Below are 15,593 nucleotides of genomic sequence, written 5' to 3'. Positions count from 1 at the left end.
ATACAAATATTGCTATTTCACTCATGTGCATTTCCGAATTATCAAAAATATCTGAATATATTTGTGTGACCAAAAATTAAATACTCGAAAATGATGGTCGACAACTAAATGCAAAAATGAATTGAATTTAGATTGTATGTAAACTAACTGGATGGTCTAAGGTTGTCATTGCCCGGGGTGGGAGTGGGAGACAAGCGCCACAATCCTCCAAAATTGCCCCATACGGCTTGCGTCTCTAACTGCCTCTGTCAACTAAAATCCAGCTTCTGGCCTTCGCGAGTGGCTTAGATTTGAAGCCCGGCAGACCATGTTTTCTACTAACAGGAGAAGGGGTGAAGGCGGCCCACTGGCGCCTTAAAACCAGTTGCTTCGGGTAGATAGGACTCGTAAACCTTGGATGGTAGCTCATCTAGGAGAAGGAAAACTCCGATTCCAAACCTCTGCTGGATTGTGGCTATACCCACTCATGGGAAAGGCTAAGGGAGTACACCCCGACAGAAAATCCGGAGATGGAGTCCCTAAGGCGGTCTGACATTGACTTCATTGTCATTCCGGAAACTCCTGCGACGCCGTTGGTGCCAAGCTGTATCGGCATTCATCGTTCCCTTGGGCACACCAGCTGCATGGAGAGGGGGGATCTGCTGATTGGGCAACAGCTGATTCTCCATACCACCCTGCCAGGCTTCATAGCTCCACTGGAGAGGACACTCCAGCGTCGTCGTACGGCGTCGGCACAACACGAGAAGTAGCAGTTTACCGGTTCTAAGTCAAAGCTCGATTGACGTAGAGCTTGGCGCCAGGGGTTACTTCTGACGGTGGGAGAGATCACCAGGTCTCACAGGACAGCTACCGCCCGCCTCAAGCTGGGCAGCCCCCAGTCAGTAAGGTGTTGCCCGCCATGGCCTGCCTGCTTCACTGGGTGCGTGGAGCTTAGAGAACCATCTCGACATGTGGGTCACAAAACTCCGCACCAGGAAAGACTAAAAGAAGAAATAAGAAGACTCCAACTCTTTGTTTTGCAACCTGGAATATCAGGACCATGTGTCCTGGATTGACCGCTGACCTACAGCAGATCGACGATGCACGGAAGACTGCCGTCATTGACAGTGAACTCTCCCGACTGAACATCGACATTGCCTGCCTCCATGAGACCCGACTGGCTGACAGCGGCACCATCAGGGAAGCCAATTACACGTTCTTTTGGCAGGGGAAGCCCTTGGATGAACCTAGGCAGCATGGTGTAGGCTTTGCCGTCAAGAACACGCTAATCGCCTTCAATGAACCTCCATCATCAGGTACTGAGAGAATCCTTGTCCTCCGACTGTCAACATCCTTAGGCCCGGTCAACATTTTCAGCGTGTACGCCACAACCCTCTGCTCCACCTACGAGGAGAAAGACAAGTTTTATGAAGCTCTGGATCAGGCAATATCCAGTATCCCCAACAATGAAAGCCTTTACTTACTAGGAGACTTCAATGCTAGAGTGGGAGCTGACCATGAGGCCTGGTCCACCTGTCTCGGCTTTTACGGAAGTGGAAAGATCAACGAGAACGGTCAGCGACTGCTGGAGATGTGCTGCTCCCACAGCCTATGTGTGACCAACACTTTCTTCAAATGCAAGGAGATCCACCAGGTGTCGTGGAGACACCCACGTTCACGCCACTGGCACCAGCTAGACCTCGTCATCACCATGCGTGCAGAACTGGCCAGTCTCCTCCTCACCCGCAGCTACCACAGTGCCGATTGTGACACGGACCATTCCCTCGTGGCCAGCAAGGTGCGAATATTACCCAAGAAGCTGCACCACGGCAAGAAGAAGGGTCACCCACGCATCAACACCTGCTGTGCAAGCAACCCAGAGAAAACACAGAAGTTCATCAGCAAACTGAAGGAAGCCCTCACCAAAGTGACACCTGAAGACACCATTGACTCCAAGTGGTCCCATATCCGTGACTCTGTACAATTCAGCCATCACAGCATACGGGAAGAGAGAGTGAAAGAATGTCGACTGGTATGAGGCAAACTGGGAGGAGATGGAGCCCGTGACTGAGGCAAAGAGGAAAGCCCTCCTGGCATACAAGGCTGTACCTAGCCCCAGAACACTACAAGCCCTCAGGATTGCAAGGAACAACGCCCAAAAGACCGCCCACCGCTGTGTCAACACCTACTGGCTGAATCTTTGCAACAGTATACAGACAGCTGCTGACACCGGGGATACAAGAGGAATGTATGAGGGTATCAAAAAGGCGACAGGCGCCACGAGTTACAAGACCTCCTCCCTCAAGTCCAAGACGGACGACGTCATCACAGACCAGGGGAAACAACTGCAGCGATGGGCTGAGCACTATCTCGTGCTATATGCAACCCAAAACAATGTCACTGGAGCTGCCCTGGACACCATTCCAGACCTGCCTGTCATGGAGGAGCTAGACACACAGCCCACCCTGGAAGAGCTCGGAAAAGCCATCGATTGCCTTGCCTGTGGGAAGGCTCCTGGAAGCGACTGCATTCCGCCTGAAGTCCTCAAGAGCGGAAAACCAGCACTGCTCCAGCCCCTACACACACTCCTCTGCCTTTGCTGCGAACAGGGATACATCCCATAGGACATGCGTGACGCCAACATCGTGACTTTGTACAAAAACAAAGGAGACCGTAGCGACTGCAACAACTATCGAGGCATCTCCCTCCTCAGCATCGTCGGAAAGGCTTTCGCCCGTGTTGCCTTGACGCGCTTGCAGATCCTAGCCTCCAGCGTCTACCCCGAGTCCCAGTGTGGATTTCGAGCCGGCAGGTCAATTGTAGACATGATCTTCTCACTACGTCAGCTGCAGGAGAAGTGTCGCGAGCAGCAGATGCCCCTCTATATTGCCTTCATAGACCTGACAAAGGCGTTTGACCTGGTTAGTCGGAGTGGACTCTTCAGACTCCTGCAGAAGATCGGCTGCCCCCCACGTCTGCTTGCTATCATTATGTCATTCCATGAGAACATGCACAGCACAGTGTGCTTCAATGGCGCAACCTCTGAAGCATTCCCAGTCATCAGGGGAGTCAATCAAGTCTGTGTCCTTGCGCCGATGCTCTTTGCCATCTTCTTCTCCATGCTTCTCCAGTACGCATTCAAGGACTGCAGCGAGGGAGTGTACATCCATACCAGGGCTGACGGCAAGCTGTTCAACATCGCCCGTCTCCGTGCTGAGACTAAAGTCACAGAGGTACTCATCCGTTAATTGATCTTCGCCGATGATGCAGCCTTGACATCACACACGGAATATGGACTGCAGCAGCTGGTATGCCGCCTCTCCCATGCTTGTAAGGAATTTGGACTGACCATCAGTTTGAAGAAAACGAATGTCATGGCGCAGGACGCAAACTCCCCTCCCTCTGTCACCATCGATGGGTACAACTTGGAAGTTATCGAGAACTTCACATACCTCGGGTCTAACATCTCCAGCTCACTCTCCCTTGATTCTGAGGTGACCGGCAGGATTACCAAGGCAGCTGCAGTGATGGCCAGACTTAACCAGAGAGTCTGGAACAACCCCAACCTCACAGAGAAGACCACACGACGTGTCTACCAAGCCTGCGTACTCAGCTCACTTCTCTACAGCAGCGAAACATGGACCACCTATGCAAGACACGAGAGGAAACTCAACAGCTTCCGCCTGAGATGTCTGCGACGCATTCTGCACATCCAGTGGCAGGACAAAGTACCCAACACAGAGGTTCTAGAACGCGCCAACATGAACAGCATGTTCTCCATTCTCAGCGAGAGGCGCCTTCGCTGGCTTGGCCATGTCAAGAGAATGGACCCAGGTCGCATTCCCAAGGACCTGTTGTATGGGGAGTTAGCAGAAAGTGCACGACCAACTGGACGACCACATCTGCACTACAAAGATGTTTGCAAGAAGGATATGAAGACGGCAAACATCAATGTCAACGACTGGGAGAGCTGTGTATACAACCGTTCCAGCTGGCGTCAAGCTGTCAGGCAGGGAGTTCAAAACGCAGAGGAAGAGAGAAGAATAAAACAAGCTGAAAAGAGAGCTAGAAAGAAGGATAAGCAAAAGCGTACTTTGGAGCTATGCCATCGTCTCCCGTAGACGGACGGATGCCAAGAGAGAAAAACTAACTGGGAAATTAAAAGATGCATATACAATTCAACTGTATTAAAATCTCCTGTATCAGGTTCTGATAGAGTCAATTTTCAGGACATGCCATATTCATCACAATTAACTGAGAATTCGTTCAATAAAGAGGAAAGTTCCACCATAGTACATGAAAACTGACTTAAACCAAAACGTAAACAGGCAGATTAACGGATGTATAAGGTAAGACATTTGCACCTGTCAAAATATATCAATTTATGGTAGGGCATAATAATCTAATTAATCCCACCTTTTTATCCTCCAGTAGTTGTTTGTTCTGAATAACTCCCCATGGAGCTATTCCGATGGCAACAATATCCTTCTCATTTGTAGAAGTCAAGAGAGAATATTTTACTGCCTCTCCAACATGTTTCGGTACACCTTCATGGGTTCCTCCAGTTATAATCCAGGCATCTGCAAGAAAATAGTTGAGGACCGTTATATATCACATGCTAAACCTGCCTCCCCTCGCAAGAAAAACAAAATCTGGGTGCAAGTAAAATTCCATACAAGGTTTACTAATTCAGATTTACAGGCAACTAGTTCTCGATGTAGCAAATACAAATGTCAATATAACTGGCCTTGATGAGCCCCTTTTACGTCATGTCACAGTTGCTGCGGGGAGTAAATAGGTTTACAGCATACGTGACATACTATTCAAGAAGCAGGAACCTCTCAGATAATTACAAACATCCACCTAGTACTCAAAGACTTTACTAGTGTCAAGGGATGAAAAGCTTACAATTTGTGCAGAGTAAAGTCATTTCTTTCGATCAGGAACCCAAGACACAGTCATCGTATATTATGTCCTGCAGAAACAATCCTACCAAGTCTAATCTAAAACAGGTGTTATATCGAATGAGTGGGAAAATATTTTGCGCCTGATTCTTAATTTAAACAATAGTATCAATATAAAATGAGTATGACGGAATTAGTTGGAACTCCGAATTTAATACAGCAATTAACCCTGTGAATATGCACCTGAGTTCAGATATCGATAACAACATATTTTGAATTATTACACTCTGATGTGCTCATAATGTTCAACATGAGTTTTCTAGTTGTCATTAATTTGAAAAAGTATGCATACAGAATATAGGATTTTTGAAAAATAATGCTTGACTTAATTGATCAGCAAATCCTCCAAAAAACAAACACGTAATCCTTCAAGTGAAATTTAACTAGTTCGTGCCACCAACTACAGCATCCACGCCCTTATCATTTCATTATTTTCTACTATGTGACAGACAAGCATCATTGATTTGCTTTTATTGGCTCAGTGTCGGGTCCTTTAGGGCCTAAGATGACTATTTTATACAAGAATACAAGTATCGCCTACTTTAACGATATCATAATGCTGCGGAGGATTCCTCAGTGTTTGCAAGTACAGCAAATGACTATTTGTATATACAAACAAAACTCATTTATCTTTGCACAATATATAAATACGCACTATAAGGCTTGATACCAAGGCAAAGAAATCCTAAACTCACAAATATATTATTTTCATTCTGCTTCAAAGAACTTTGCAGAAGTCAAAATATGTAACCTTCTAAATTGAGATTTCTAAAGCTAAAAAAAGAACATACTGATAAACTCAAATATTTTAATCAGTGTTTTGTAAGTGAGACAACCAAGTAGAAAAAATGTACTATGGGCATTATGTGTTTGTAAAAAATATGATAATTAATTGTATCTAAATAGGCTCAATATAAGATCTGCCAAGAAGCAAAACTAGGTAATTTATATTCAAACTCTTTACTTCCTACCTGTGTTACGCGCAGCATTCACAAGACCAAACCGGAACATATCTCGTAAGTCAGGCTTCATGTTGAAGTTTTTTGAACCACCGGTCACAGAAATGAGCAAGTTTGGCTTATCCAGTCCCCACACATTCATCATCAGCTCCAGCATCGTGGTCACATCAGTGTCACTGTCAACACGGACAAACTGAAAATTTTGAAAGGTTAAATTATCTGATAATGTTTTTGTGATAATTGCTTGTTTACATTTGAAGCAAATTGTCAGTTGACTACATTCATCACGTCTGCAAAACTATCAAACAGAATGTATTTTACTGTGCAACATATCTGAAAATGGGTATTCACTCTAAACTGATAACAATAGCTACTCATTATATGGGTTAATAACAAAGACTATATCAATATATATATGTTAATTATTTGTATCTATATGTATATTGCGTAGAACTCACACTCTATCATAATGTGTATAAAACACTTAAAATTAATTTATCTTCGCATAACTATAAGTTGTAACTTATACTCATATTTAACTTTATACATAATTACGCGGGTTGGTTTATTTTTCATTCACTGAAAGAATGGTGAACATCACTAACATATCTTACTTTTGCATTATTTCCTATAAAACCAACAAATTCTATCTCTCCAAATGCATTGGTTGGTACAGGGTCTGAGTGATCCTCAAAATTCCATTTTAATGTGGCTGGATGACTTTTCCGGCCTTGGTTTGGTTGATCTTGTTTAGGGCGATCAATGACAGCTTTATCATGGTCCAGTTTGTGGTACCCACACTGGCAAATGCTGTAAGAAGGAGTACACGATGGTTAGTATACCATGATATAGTAGCTTCCGGTATGACAAATAAGGAACTGCAACTATGATTGCATCTGTTACGATATAAATATAGACCAGCACATCAACGGCTATACAATGCTAATTAAACGTTAAGTCCTAAAAGTAACACATATAAAGAATTGCAATGTACAATCTTTATGAAGACGCAAAATTAATGATTGCCTGATGCAATTTCAACTCAAGCTGCAAACGTATGCCACTTTAATAAAAAGTGTGCTTTTATGTAGAATAGTCGATATTTACGAATAATACAAAGATTTTGTGGGTTAAATCCGTTAGTATAGATTAGCATACATGGCTATATTGAAACCAAAACATTAGTGCACAATAATAACCGACTTTCGCATCAGATCTCATATTTACACTATTTTCATGACATGAACACAATTTTAAACACGTGACTTTATCATCATTTTGCTGATAGTTAATGTTAGCAATAATTGTTATGTACGTTTCAATTTGCAGAGTCTAAATTCTAGAGTTTTCCCATTTGAGAACATGTGCATCAGACGTAACCTGCTAATGTAAACACTTGCATCAAAGATACCTGTTATTGAAGGAAATTAATATTTTCTATTGTCTGCCATTTTTGGGGGTTATATATATATATATATATATATATATATATATATATATATATATATATATATAGTCTGTACATATGTTTATAAAGGAAATGGTTTACTTCGTTATAACCCCTTTTTGAGATTTGACCAGTCATAACCTCTACATAATAGACAAGTGTTACAAAAGGAAAAGGTTTACTGTGTTATCGGCACATTTCTCTGAATTGACCATACATATCCCAGTTAGATAATGGATACCTGCTTGTTTTTGTTCTTCTATGCATGTCATTTATAAACAGGTTACAACTGTATCTTTAGCGAATTGGCTAGACATATATGGTGGTATAAATACATGTAGTAGAGATAGCAGCATACACATGTATAAGATAAGAGTATTCTATCATATTCTTAGTCGTTGATGAAATAAACAGCTGTATCGCAAATACTCTTTAAAATTATATTCCGACCCACGGAATTTTCGTAGAGCAAAAAACTAATGATTTCTTATGATGTCCAGATATATACTTGCCTATCTAAGCATGCAAACTTTAAAAATAAATAAAGTAAATACAATAATAACAACAATATCAAAAAGCTGAAAAGTTGTAATATATTCATAAAATAATTACCTAACTATGATGGATTAGCAACTTTTAATAGTTAACGTCATACAACAAATCGAATACCGTATCGTTATAATTCCCATACGTGAATTCATTCAATATCAAATTGTGATCATCTGTTTTGCATTTATGCTATTAATTCAAACTGATGTGACCCGTTTCCATTTCACTTCAAGGGACTACACTATTTGTAAACAGACACACATGCATGCGTGAACCTATGGTCACATACACTTTGACGAGGGACAGATGATTTCATTTTGTGAAATCAGCAAGGAATACATCATTTGAAAATCTAACTATTAAATAACAGTTAGCGGTACACATTATTTGGTTAAACCATTATACTTCAAAACCATTTGCTTCAATAAGTAGAACTCCCGATATAATGACTATCAGTGATAACAAAACGGCCTACAGGAGCGCATAATGTGATTTGTCTTTTTTAAATTTGGTCATACACATAAATTATCGGGACATTTTCTAATAAAATTCACTCAAAGTTCCGTAAAACTGTACCAGTAATAAGTATCACTGTCACATAAGTATAATTTACCGTGATAAACTAGAATATTTAATAAGTGTATGTTCTTATACGGTAATACATATTGGTCTTTTTGTAAAATTCACATTTTTATTTTTTAGAATTGGTAAATAACTTTTACGTCTGGATTTAACCAATGATATGTTTAATTATCCTATACAGTTAATTATTTTTTTCACCCCCATAACACTTTGAAAGAACTTTAAATAATATTATTTAGATGTTGTACCTGAATATGTGAACTACCAATATTTTCAGTCGAGTAAATTAGCAATTTTCTAACTGATTTTTGGACTGGTGCTTGTTAGCCAGAATCCAACCAACAGAATCATTTTCAACACATGGAAATAAAGTCTAAATCTATGAGATGCTTTTGGTAATGATGTACAAGAGGTTTGCGTAAGTGTCTCAATGGTCTATTTTAAAGGATGTTTGACTCCATCAATATTTCAAACTAATGCAATGAAAATAAGTTAAAATAAAAAATACAATAGATATATACATACGCCAAAAGGTAATGCATATTCAGTATGCGTAGATTTTGCAAACCTACACATTTGCACAATATTTACTGACAACCATGCTACCTGGAACTCTGATGCAACCTTATAAATACAACTTACTGAACGTGAATATTAACTCAGAAATATATTATGGCTACATTATATATATTAGCCTACACATGCGATGAGGCCACACAACCTATTTCATAGTTTTCTTGAACAGGGAAGTGAATTTTTTTTACTATTGGTACAAGGTTTTAACTTGTAAACAATTTTCTGCCAACTGTAGCACATTTTCGTTCCTTGCCGAACTCTACTGGAAGTGTTTCCAAACAAATTCTTTCAGATGAAATATGGTCAGATATATTGTCGGTGTCATAAATAAATAATTGAACATTAGCAATACATTAAATCATAAATATTAGGTTACAGTATCAAACTTTTGATATGGTCAAGTTACACTTCTGAAATTACATCGACGTTTAAAGTTTGATAAATCAATATGTGATATTTTCAAGATATTGAGAATACAAATGACAAATAGCTCAAGTACAGAAGTCAATCAAGCATGACAATTCGGTCAAAGATTCCATGTTTTGTGTGATTCAGCTGTTATTCTACGAAATTCCAAATATAAATGTGCAATATGGTCACTGATATCAAAGGGGTATTGATCAAAGAGGTGAAAGTTACGTTTAATTACTCTTCTAAAAGTTCACCGAGAGACAAATTTTCGTGGGTCTATATGCAGTAGGATGGAAGTTATTAAGTGTGAAACAATTAGTGAAAAACAGATCACTGAAACATGCAGTTAGACCACAATTACAAACTTTAATAATGGATACGTTAGTCTGCTTGAGATGCCAACACATGAAAATGGATCCAGTATATCCAAAGTGTAATAAAGAAATAGCATTAAATGACCATATGAATACATGAATATCCAAACACTACAATCCCTCAAATATTTTGTTGACTAAAGCTTAGGAGATGAAAATGGCTTTAAACTAAATTGTATTACAAACTAATCAATAGGTACTTGTACTAAACATACATTTCACTGAATTTTATTTGCACTTTGTTGATGCACACAAATTTTAATTTGTCTGATATTGTTTGCAGTTCATTCACGTTTGTTCTTTCAGCTAATCATATCATAGCTTTTTCAATGGTTTCAAACAAAAATATATTAGATTTTATTTTCATTCCTTCCACTGACCATCTTTAGTTTCACTCCGAACAGAATGTTCTTGCATTATCTGGGTGTTGAAGGTGCATAACTATTGGTTTCATATATATTGTCTGCTCAAATTTGTACTTCAATTACAAGACCGACAGTGCATTGTATGCACCACAAAAATGAATTCAGATTAATTTAACATAATACTACAACTGTAATATGTACAAAACTATGGTTGTGGGGTACCTGACAGCAAATATGATTCTTTTCATTTCGTAACAAGTGTTCAGATACATATTTCAGGCGATGATGTTATCGTATCAAGGGCAGTTGTGTTTATGTCTGAATTGACAAAAGCAATGCATTGGCTTGAAAAGGCTGAAAATATTGACGGTGATGAAACGAATATGACCCTTTTGTAACATAACACAAATGCATTTTTGTAATTATTCGGTACGCTGTTTACATTCTGGGTGGAATTCTTAAGAAACTGAATGTAAAAATGTCTGAATTGATGCAAAACTATGACAATATAGACGTCAGTGAAACTGCAATAGTAATTAATTCAGTACTGCATGTATGTGATACACAAATGGAGGCTGCGTATTCATGGTGGATGAAAGATTAAAATAAAATATCATATAACATAATGGAAAGATTCTAGGTGATCTTAGTACCTATACTGTACTTACTCCTTACTCTTGGTATTTGTAGAAACAATATAATATGAGCATTTTCTCATTTTGATGTTTTGCTTGATCCATTTCACCTTTTCTTTCTGAAACGAAAAAAGTAAATGAAAAGAAAAGTTAAATACAAACATGAAACAAGAGTTCCATGATGGCAGTGATGCTCTTTTGCTCAACACACCAAACTTAACCATTTGTTTCAAAATGTAATAATAGCATGTATACTATTACAAAACCAGATTTACCCGAAAAACAACCAGATGCCTATCATGAATAATACATATAAAATGTGATTTCTACAGAGTTGAATATGAGTTTCATTCTAGCTGGTAAAGAAACCAGTTCATTGAACACGAGGTCACAAATATTAAATAATTATATCTCACATTTATCTTTATTAATCACTTTTAAAGTAAACTAACTGGTTAGTATGAAAGTGAATTGGCTAAACCGTATGCTTCACTAACATAGCACCAGATGGTAGCTAATTCATGTTTATTCCGCTGTCAATCAATGTATTTATGATACGCCTATCTTACGGATGCTTCAGTACTATGCAATATGAACAAATTCGAAACTGTAACTGTATCAATGTTAGTTACATTTGCACAGCGTATTGCTCTCTTTTTAAGTATTAAAAGTTTGTAAAGCAAATATTTTTACCAGAACAAATGTGTTTATTTGCAGGCAACGTTATCTGTTATTTAATAGCTGTCAATTGTTCTTTATGAAATAATTTAAAATTGCACTGTCACTAAAACAAATATCCATTTTCATGAGCCCTGCTATTTACCGATCCTGCTTTGTTTTAGATACAAGATCTGAGCTGTAACAAATTTCTAAGAACAACCATTCAATTATTAGGTTTACATTTACAATAAATGCCGCTGTTTTTTTCATGATGATGATTAATGTCAAGAATGAATAACACATTTCAAGCATTCGTTCTTTTCATTCATTTCTTCCGGTATTGTTCAGAAATGTTGCTGAACATTGAATGACAATTATTCAGAACATGCTTTCTATCTTACCGGATAGTTTGCACATCGCTGAAGAATTTCACACCTTGCTAAATACTTTAGCAGTGTGCTGAATATTTCTGCAGGGTGTTTACCAACAATGTAAACAAGAAACTGGGTGAAAATGAATTCACATATGCTTACATCAGACAAATTTCTAAACCTTCAAGCATGGATGCGCTCTGCAATATTAGCTCGAAATCTGTTACGCCGTTTGGAGGGGACAGTAATTTAAGGTAGTTAGCAGCTGGAGAATTATCTGATATGCAATACATTTACAAATTGGGGAAAAGTCATGCCGCAGCATATTTCATCAATTCTTAATAACTGTAAATAATTAAAATAACGCTAAACAAGGAAACATTCTTGAATCAAAGAGATATGTTCACATTAAACAAATTTTTATAATATAGTGGTTTCCTCACTATGATAATGTTTCCAGGGAGACATAAAACAGTACTGCTTAATAAGTAAGAGCACTTTATAATGAGGCACGTTTCACATTAAAATGACAATCAGAATAAAATAGGATTCATGGCCAGGCCCACTGAATATAAAGCAATGGCGCTATATACTGAGGCACGTTTCACAGAAAGAAAATATGCAGGCCCACACCCATCCGTAGGCGCGTAGACGCATTTATTTCTTCCATGATGTTTCACTGGTGGGGGGAAACAACCAAAAACATTTTTGTGGGTTTTTTTTTAAATTTAATGCACAATAACGCAAATTGTTGCGAAGTAAACATTTTGATTATAGTGTGTTTCTTACATAATTTAAGATACGATAAAATACGTCATGAAAAACCATTACATGTGCAAATTAAGGGTTATCCATTAAGAGAGCTGGTCTTTCAAAACAAGTCATAATCCTAAGAATTTCTAACTAGTTCCTAAATGGGAATGAGACAATTTGTTCATACATAAACTAAACTTGGAATTTCTAAAATAAAATAAAAATAGCACAGTACCAGTTATACTCGCGTATATGTCGATTACATCTGCAAATTGAATAGACCAAAACCTGCCATCGCATAGTACAATGACATTATGATAATTGGACATAATAAAACTGATCGAGTTAGAATATCTAACATACTAAAAGCCTGAAATTAAGGGATTCACGCCTGGTATATAAACCACATTGTCTAAATAGGCAAAGATTTTCTCAATTGACACATTGCGTTATTTGCATGGTTGTGATATAGAACACACAGGTAAGGTCTGTACAGATATATGTATATATCATACATGATACCTACCCAGTCATCGGCTACAATTTATGTAAAAGGATATAAAACCGCAGTGTCCATCTCTCTATAGCTTAACTCTGTATTATAAGTAAAACCTATATTTTCATAATATTTATAAAATAAGCTAAACTTTCCAGAATAATATAATATGATCAGAAGTATCCTTACCCTATAATTATAGGTTACTGCATTTGTATGGGAAAATATGAACGAGTTTTTTGGATGGAATACTGCACGACCTTGGGAGTGAAGTATATCCATCCGACAAAACGAATTCATATTTTGCCATACAAATGCAGTAACCATTTTATTATATGCTCATTTTTTATTCTACTTATGGTTTAATTTTATAAACAAAATTTACTACAAGAAACAACGTAAATAAATGTATGCCGTATTAAAAATTAAATACACAAGCGCATATTCGTCATTACACAACAACAACATTATTACTGTGCACATAACTCCGCCCAGAAAAATTTGAACTTAATCGCGCGCTCGACATAACTTTCGAAATAAAATGGCGTGTCTAGTTAAAATTGAAATTTGGAGTCATATTGTGAATGAATGTGCATTGCAACAACTTTTCCATTTGATCTTCAATGAATAGATTTTGCTATTTATTTCGAGTCTACGATATTTCATGATTATGGACTGGATTTGTATCTGACAAGTCCATATGAAATACATCGGATTGAAGAAGCTAGAGAGAAGCGTGTTGATATATGTAAATGTGTTTCTGTTTCTGTCATTGAATGTTTGAAATCATAATGTAGGAAAATATGAAGTCTTTCAATTGCAATTATCAAAAGGACCCTATGGAATTTAATACTTATTTCATTTTTGAGTGAAGTAAGGAGGATGTAATTGCACTTATCATCGAAATTACAGTACAATTTCGAAATGTGTAATCAGGATTGATAACCTATGACATGGCTCATGTAATTCGGACTTGCAGAACTAAGAAAGTACATTTTGAGGAAATTCAGGATGTAAAACTGTAAGTATTTTTTTGCCATTCTTATCACCATCTAAAGAAGACGGTGTATGACTTGTCACTTGTATGTTATTTGCAAGGACCTTTTCTTGCGTCTGTTGTATACTGTAGCTAGCCTAAATCTGAAACATTGCATCAACGCGGAATGTGTCAAAGCAGCAGGTATGTGGCAGTCCAAGAAACATGTTTCACTTCATTCAGAAACTAATTTAAACAACCACAACGTAAAGCTCCTCCTACGCGAGTGTACGTGATCTGTTTACAAATCAATAGTACTGACGTTCACGTCCATTATTTGTTTACAACATAAATTAGATCCTTTATGCACGTGAATGCTATATGTGTATTCGCGCGCGGGTTCAGCATCGGGTAATACTGCACGATTCTAAAAATGTAAAGTTAACGGGGAAAAAAATGAACATATAATACATATGTTTATTGTATAGTTGGTTGATAGTATGCTAGAAATCGTTTAAGAGTTGAAAATTACATGCAATCGAACTGTATTATTTTCGTTTTTATTTATATTATTATTGTAATGGAGCAAAATAACCATAAATATTGAAAAATCTTATGCACACAAATTTTCAAATTAGGATATAAAGCCTTGTTATACAATGTTACTGAGGTCTTTTGTATCCTCCACAGATTTGGTGGGAAAAAATATTGTCATCTGATTATCTTTCTTATTACTATTATTATTTATTGATATAAGTATTACTAATTATTATTACTAGTATTAATAATACTACCACTACTGCTACTAACACTATTAATACTACTACTGCTACTACTACTACTACCACTTCCATACTACTACTACTATTACTACTACTACTAATAATAATAATTATAATAATAATCATAACGACAATATTAATCTTGACAATATTGTTATTTTTGTCATTATTATTATTATTAGTATCATTATTATTATTATTATTATTATTATTATTATTCGAACAGCTAAGGATAATTATGATTGACTTGTGATATTCTTGCTTATCAAACGTTTCCAACGAACAACAAAAACACTGCAAACCAATGAACATCTTTAAGACGTTCGGGTCTTATGCAAGTTATATTACTGAGGGTAATCTTTTGGCTTATCTGATTTTGCCATTTTTACGAGATGCTTATTTAAATTTTAGTTAAGGGCATGACATTATTTACTAATAGTGAACTGTTAAAAAACATTATTTTTAAAGAATATTCTGTTGCAAAGTGGGTCATGAGACAGCTTGATTGTTCATAAACAGGTTTCAGTAAGCAGGTATTCATTCCTGTTTTATCATCAGTTTTGGGCATCATTCACTGTTGCGTTAAGATATAATTTGAACAGAATCGTTTATTTAAATTATTCTTTTGGAATTACGAAGCGCTGTTATACATTTTGGAATAAACAATTTCTTTATTGTTAAATTTTTCAAAGACATTCTAGATTAAATCATTAT

At 37.3% G+C, this 15,593-nt stretch overlaps 1 protein-coding gene across 1 annotated transcript in view; it reads right to left on the bottom strand.

Annotated features, from left to right (window-relative positions):
• Positions 1-15,593, bottom strand: part of LOC149771770 (transient receptor potential cation channel subfamily M member-like 2) — a 145,759-nt gene that overhangs the window by 76,193 nt on the left and 53,973 nt on the right. The window contains exons 5-8 of the mRNA XM_089948145.1: positions 10,875-10,960; positions 6,517-6,712; positions 5,915-6,095; positions 4,396-4,559 (exon numbers count right to left, since the gene is read on the bottom strand). Of these exons, the coding sequence (XP_089804271.1) occupies positions 4,396-4,559; positions 5,915-6,095; positions 6,517-6,712; positions 10,875-10,960 (627 nt within the window). The remainder of the gene's footprint in view (positions 1-4,395; positions 4,560-5,914; positions 6,096-6,516; positions 6,713-10,874; positions 10,961-15,593) is intronic.

Source organism: Sinohyriopsis cumingii, unplaced genomic scaffold (genome assembly GCF_028554795.1).
Source record: "Sinohyriopsis cumingii isolate HCF-2022 unplaced genomic scaffold, ASM2855479v2 utg001660l, whole genome shotgun sequence".
Lineage (NCBI taxonomy): Eukaryota > Metazoa > Mollusca > Bivalvia > Unionida > Unionidae > Sinohyriopsis > Sinohyriopsis cumingii.
The sequence above is the reverse complement of the archived record's forward strand: the minus strand, read 5'-3'. Positions and strand labels throughout refer to the sequence as shown.